We start from the raw sequence: 5,026 nt of genomic DNA, 5'->3' as shown, positions 1-5,026 counted from the left end.
AGTGTCTTGTTCATTGGCTTCTTGCACACAGTAAAAGGCTGAAAGATTAACTAGATAACAGTTAATTGGTATTTTGTGGATTTCTGAATGAGCAGAATAGGGAATGTTTTACAAGAGCCAAAAACTGTTCACTGTGCTTTAATAATCTGTCTAACTACTTCAACAATTAAAATCATTGTAGGGATTGTAGAAAGAGTATTTATTACTGTTGTTAATTGCAGTGCATGAATCAAAAGGGGAAAGCTGTTATCCAGTGAACTGAACCTGCCTGCCTTTTCTGAATATGGTGAGATTCATCTTGCAAGGAAAACACGTCATGTAAATTCTGACTCTTCTCTCCAGAATTTACTGTTTGTGTCATGCTAATATTGTTCTATAACTTTTTAAGAATTACTAGTGCCTGCTTCACCCTGTGGCTCAGATGCCTTTATGCATTCATAAAAAAATGCTTTTCCAGAGTATAAATCAAAGAACTCTGATATGTTGTATGGTATTCTGTGCCTCCTTTGCCAGTCAAACCTGCTCTGAGCGTGACTGTGAATTCTGTAGCTCAAAAGTGAGTCTACAAAAGGACATTAATGCCCTATTTGGGCTATGAAAGTCCTTTATGTTCTTCCTTCATAGAGTATCTTCTTTCCTTTATTACAATATTTTTGCCACTCAAATTACAGCTTGTCTCTGTGGAGATATATCACACCAAAGTAAATCTTTATCTCTGGTTCCGTGTATCCAATGACATATTATGTAGATGTCTTTAAAATTTTGATCTCTATTTATTTTTTTGCGGAGAACTTTTTAATGTATTCTTACTATAAAATTGAATAATCAAGGAAGCTTACAATCCCAGTATTAGTTAATTCTAAATGTTTCAGTTAAAAAAAACACATTATTTTGATAGAATCATTGAATCATTAAGGTTGGAAAAGATCTTCTAGTCCAACCACTATTCCATCTCCACCATGTTCATTAAACCATATCCCTCAGGTCATGCCTATTCTTGAAAACCTTCAGGGATGTTGATTCCATCACTTCCTTGGCAGCCTGTTCCAATGCATTTTCATCAATAATCATTCCTACTGAATGAAAGAGTATCAAGTTACACTTCTCCTCTCCTCTCCTCTTCTTTCCTCTCCCTTCGCCTCCCCTCCCTTTCTGTTATTATGATAAGTAGGACCTAAGCTTCAGTGTAAATTCAACACGACTGAAGTATTGACAGAAAACAAAGATAAAGAGATTTTCATTTCAGTAAACTGATGAAAATACGTACTTATGCTAGCTTAAATTAGCTATTTCACTGTTGTACTATTCATCAAAAACTTGAAACTTGGGCATAATGGTAAGTATTAAATCCAACTGGCAGGTTTTATTTCATTGTGATTAGAAGCTTGGTCTGTCTTTCACTTTGAGTCATTTTACTTTGTTGAGAAATGGACTCCAGAACAAAGTTATCTTCGAAAAACAATAAATAATCTATCATCTAAAAACTTCAAGTACTTTTCCAGTAGCCAGATGATTTCAGATGCTTCCTACTCTGTTGTCAAAGTCTTTCTTTATTCCTTCATATGTCTATAATTCATGAAAGCATTTCTTGACAATATTACTGTTTCAACATTACCTGATTTAGCTATAAATGTCGCTGTTAATTGCAAGGGAGTTGGAGTACATAAAATTTAAGGGGCTTTTCAACTCAAACAATTCTATGGCTTTATGATTACTTTTGTAGATTGAATTAATGAGTCTGTGGATGAATAATCTCTTGTTATCTCCTAACAAGCTGCTGCCTCTGGTGGGTTGTGTGATACATCCCTTCCACATTGCCAGGTACAGTTAAACCACAGAGCCATAGAGCCTTCTGTCATGCTAGGTAGGAATATAATAGGATAAAAATTGGAAGGTTAATACAGCTGACTACCTCATATCCCTAATGAAAAATGTAGGCAAATCTTTTGTATGTGAAAGGTTAGAATTAATTGCTAAGTCCTTCTCTAATTTGCAAACTCAGGAACAATCCCAGCAATCATTTTTTGCAGATGCATTTTTCTTCTTAGATATAAAGTGAGCAGTCTGGGAGCTAGTCATATACTGTGCGGTCTGCCCATCTTCTTACACAGCTCCACAAGTTAAACAGGCAGAAGCGACCAGAGCAACAAGATGTTACCACCAGTTCTCATCGTTTCAATGTGCATTGTTGCTATTGAAGTTGTTGTTGGATTTATGGGAAATGGATTTATTACTGCTGTTAATAGCATTAACTGGATCAAAAGCAAAAGAATATCTGCAGCTGATATGATCCTCATCTTCCTGAGCACATCAAGATTTATTTTGCAGGTGACCGTAATGATGTACATTCACAGTCTCTACTTTACAGATGTGTTTAAGTTGGCTTCTGTGTACAAAACTTTTGGTGCTATATGGATGTTTGTAAACCATGCCAGTCTGTGGTTCAGTACTTGGCTCTATGTCCTCTACTGTGTTAAAATAATCAATGTCACACAATGGCTGTTGCTACAAATCAAGCTCAGAATAACTGCAATGATCCCATGGCTGCTTCTAGGATCACTGTTAATCTCTTCTATAACTTCATTTCCCTTATTATGGATTACACCCAACACCTACCTCTGCAGGTCAACGGGGAACTGTGGAGACAATAGCACAGCACATATCAGTGGCTGGGATAGTTCACATTTGTACCTGCTTCTTCTTTACTTTACAGGTTGCTTTTTTCCTCTGGTACTATCTATAATAACTTCAGGCCTATTAATTGATTCTCTGTGGAAACACACCAAGAAAATGCAATGCTATGTAGACAGCTTCAGGGATCCTTTGATAGATGTTCACCTAATTGCCATCAAATCCATTATTTCTTTCCTAATCCTATACATTTCCAGTTTTGTAGCTCAAATTCTTTTGACTTTGTCAACTTCTCAAAGCAAAGATTTTGTAAAGGTTGCGGTATCTTTAGTTGTAACTGGAGCATATCCTTCAATACACTCTATTATCCTGATCATAGTTAATTCAAAGCTGAAACTGGCATTCAGGATGCTTTGCCAACATTTTATGTGTCATTTGGAAAATGTGAAACTCTAAGCCCTGTACTACAGCTCAGGAGAAGCATGCTCAAGTTACAGACACAGAGTCAAGATCTTATGCACTTATTGTTTCACCTCATTTGTTCTTGGTCAAATATGTTAATCGTCAAGGGACTGCTGCTTCTTAACCTCCCTAACATTTCATAACATCTGAAATAACGTGCCTTTTTATCTTTTTATTTTTTTCTGTACGAATATTGCTGTCTCACAATTCAATTTAATAAAGAGGAATAAGAAGAATAAACTGAAAGAAAACAATGCACTGAACTAGCAAATCAAGTACAAGACATGATTTCAAATTCTCAGTTCAAGACTTCCAGACTCGTGATACATTCAAATGAAAGAAAATAGGACTGAAACAGAAGTAAAAATTTACAGAACACTCAAAGATTGGTTCTCAGCTAAAGGAATTTCCACATGAGAAGCTTAAAATTGGATGATACTGTGCTATACAAGACGTAGCTAGTGTGACATATGAACAAATATGCTTCCACATATGCAAAACTAATTAAAAGATAATCTGGAGGGAAACTAAGACAGAAATGTACAGACCATCAGTGTAATTGTAATTATATTCTGAATCAGGTTTATTTGTGTCAAGTTTCCAAAATAACTTACAGCAACTTTATGGTTAAGTCTCTCCTTAAAACTGATGCTTTTGTTCAAAGTCTATTTTATATTGGTTTGTTTTCATTTTTTAAGTACTTTAGTGAATTGTTGATTACAATGTATATGGTTGTACTTATGTAAACCTATCTGCCCAATGCAGAAAATCTTGTTGAATTGACTGTTTTGATCACAGATATGTCACACAATTTGCTATTGCTTTGGATAGGTGTGAGTTTTTTCTAAGGCTCTTTTCTTCTAGTACCTTGTGTTTCTATGAGTTTCACTTCTGGCTGATGAAATATATACTTCAGCAAATCCTGTTATGTTTTATCCAATAACGTGTTAGGTGATTCTTCTGAGGTTCTCTGCTCAGCTGTAGTATTTTTAAGATGCATATCCTCTCTGCAGGAATTGAGATAATGCTAGATTACAAATCACTATGGTGAGAGTTTCAGTCCAATCTACAAACTAATGAAGAGGGTGATTCACTTTGTCTTGGGGTGAAATCACTGTTTAAAATCTCCAGGTAAATGGTGAATATAACATTTTAAACTGACATTTTAAATATTGTTTACCAAGAACATATGTTATTACCAATAGGAGGCATGTGTAAACAGAAGACTAAAACATGCTTAGTGGGAAGGTGGATGATTAAACCCATAGAACTCATTGAATTTTAGATTTACTGGAAGGGATCCAAAAGAATCATGGACTTCATATGCTATCTCCTTCCAAGATTATCCAAAACTAAACCCCACATCTGAAAGCACTGCCCAGATGGTCCTTAAACTTGGGAAGCTTGTTGTCATAACCACTGCTCTGGAGAACCTGCTCCGGTGTCAGACCACCCTCTCACTCAGAAAAACAACAACAACAAAAACCATCAAAATAATGTTTGGAAATGTAGTACAGTATATCATAAAATTCAAGCACCATTCATGCATAGAAAAGCCACACAGAAAAAAAAATAAAAAAATAATAAAAAAAAAGCCCCCTGAAATAAAGGAGATGTTATCTATTTATTTATTAATGTGATCAGGATGTCCTGGTAAAATTCATTTTTCTGTACAATTTGTTTCCCTGTAGGGGTCTCCAAACTCATTTCTATGGTGACGTTCTAAAGACAAAGGGATTAGAACTGAGAATGAAAACAAAACCCTCTGCTCAGCTTTGTCACTGTCTCCTCACCTTCAGGATGAAGAGACATGAGGCAAAAGTGATGATTAATAAAATATCCATCAATGCTTCCAGGGGACAGGACAGAAGTCAAGCACTTGATGTCCATATGTTGTATTGACGAAAGTTTTGTTATATACAAAATAGAGTGG

The 5,026-nt window shown here is 35.5% G+C and overlaps 1 protein-coding gene across 1 annotated transcript; it reads left to right on the top strand.

The window, feature by feature from the left end:
* The first annotated feature begins 2,151 nt into the window (after positions 1-2,151).
* On the top strand, positions 2,152-3,087 carry LOC128074411 (taste receptor type 2 member 40-like). The gene has a single exon (XM_052670229.1). The coding sequence runs from the start codon at positions 2,152-2,154 to the stop codon at positions 3,085-3,087; it is 936 nt and encodes a 311-aa protein (XP_052526189.1).
* Positions 3,088-5,026: the final 1,939 nt, after the last annotated feature.

The sequence above is a fragment of the Tympanuchus pallidicinctus genome, unplaced genomic scaffold, assembly GCF_026119805.1.
Source record: "Tympanuchus pallidicinctus isolate F22 unplaced genomic scaffold, pur_lepc_1.0 scaffold11, whole genome shotgun sequence".
Taxonomy (NCBI): domain Eukaryota; kingdom Metazoa; phylum Chordata; class Aves; order Galliformes; family Phasianidae; genus Tympanuchus; species Tympanuchus pallidicinctus.
This window is presented reverse-complemented; position numbering and strand designations above follow the sequence as displayed.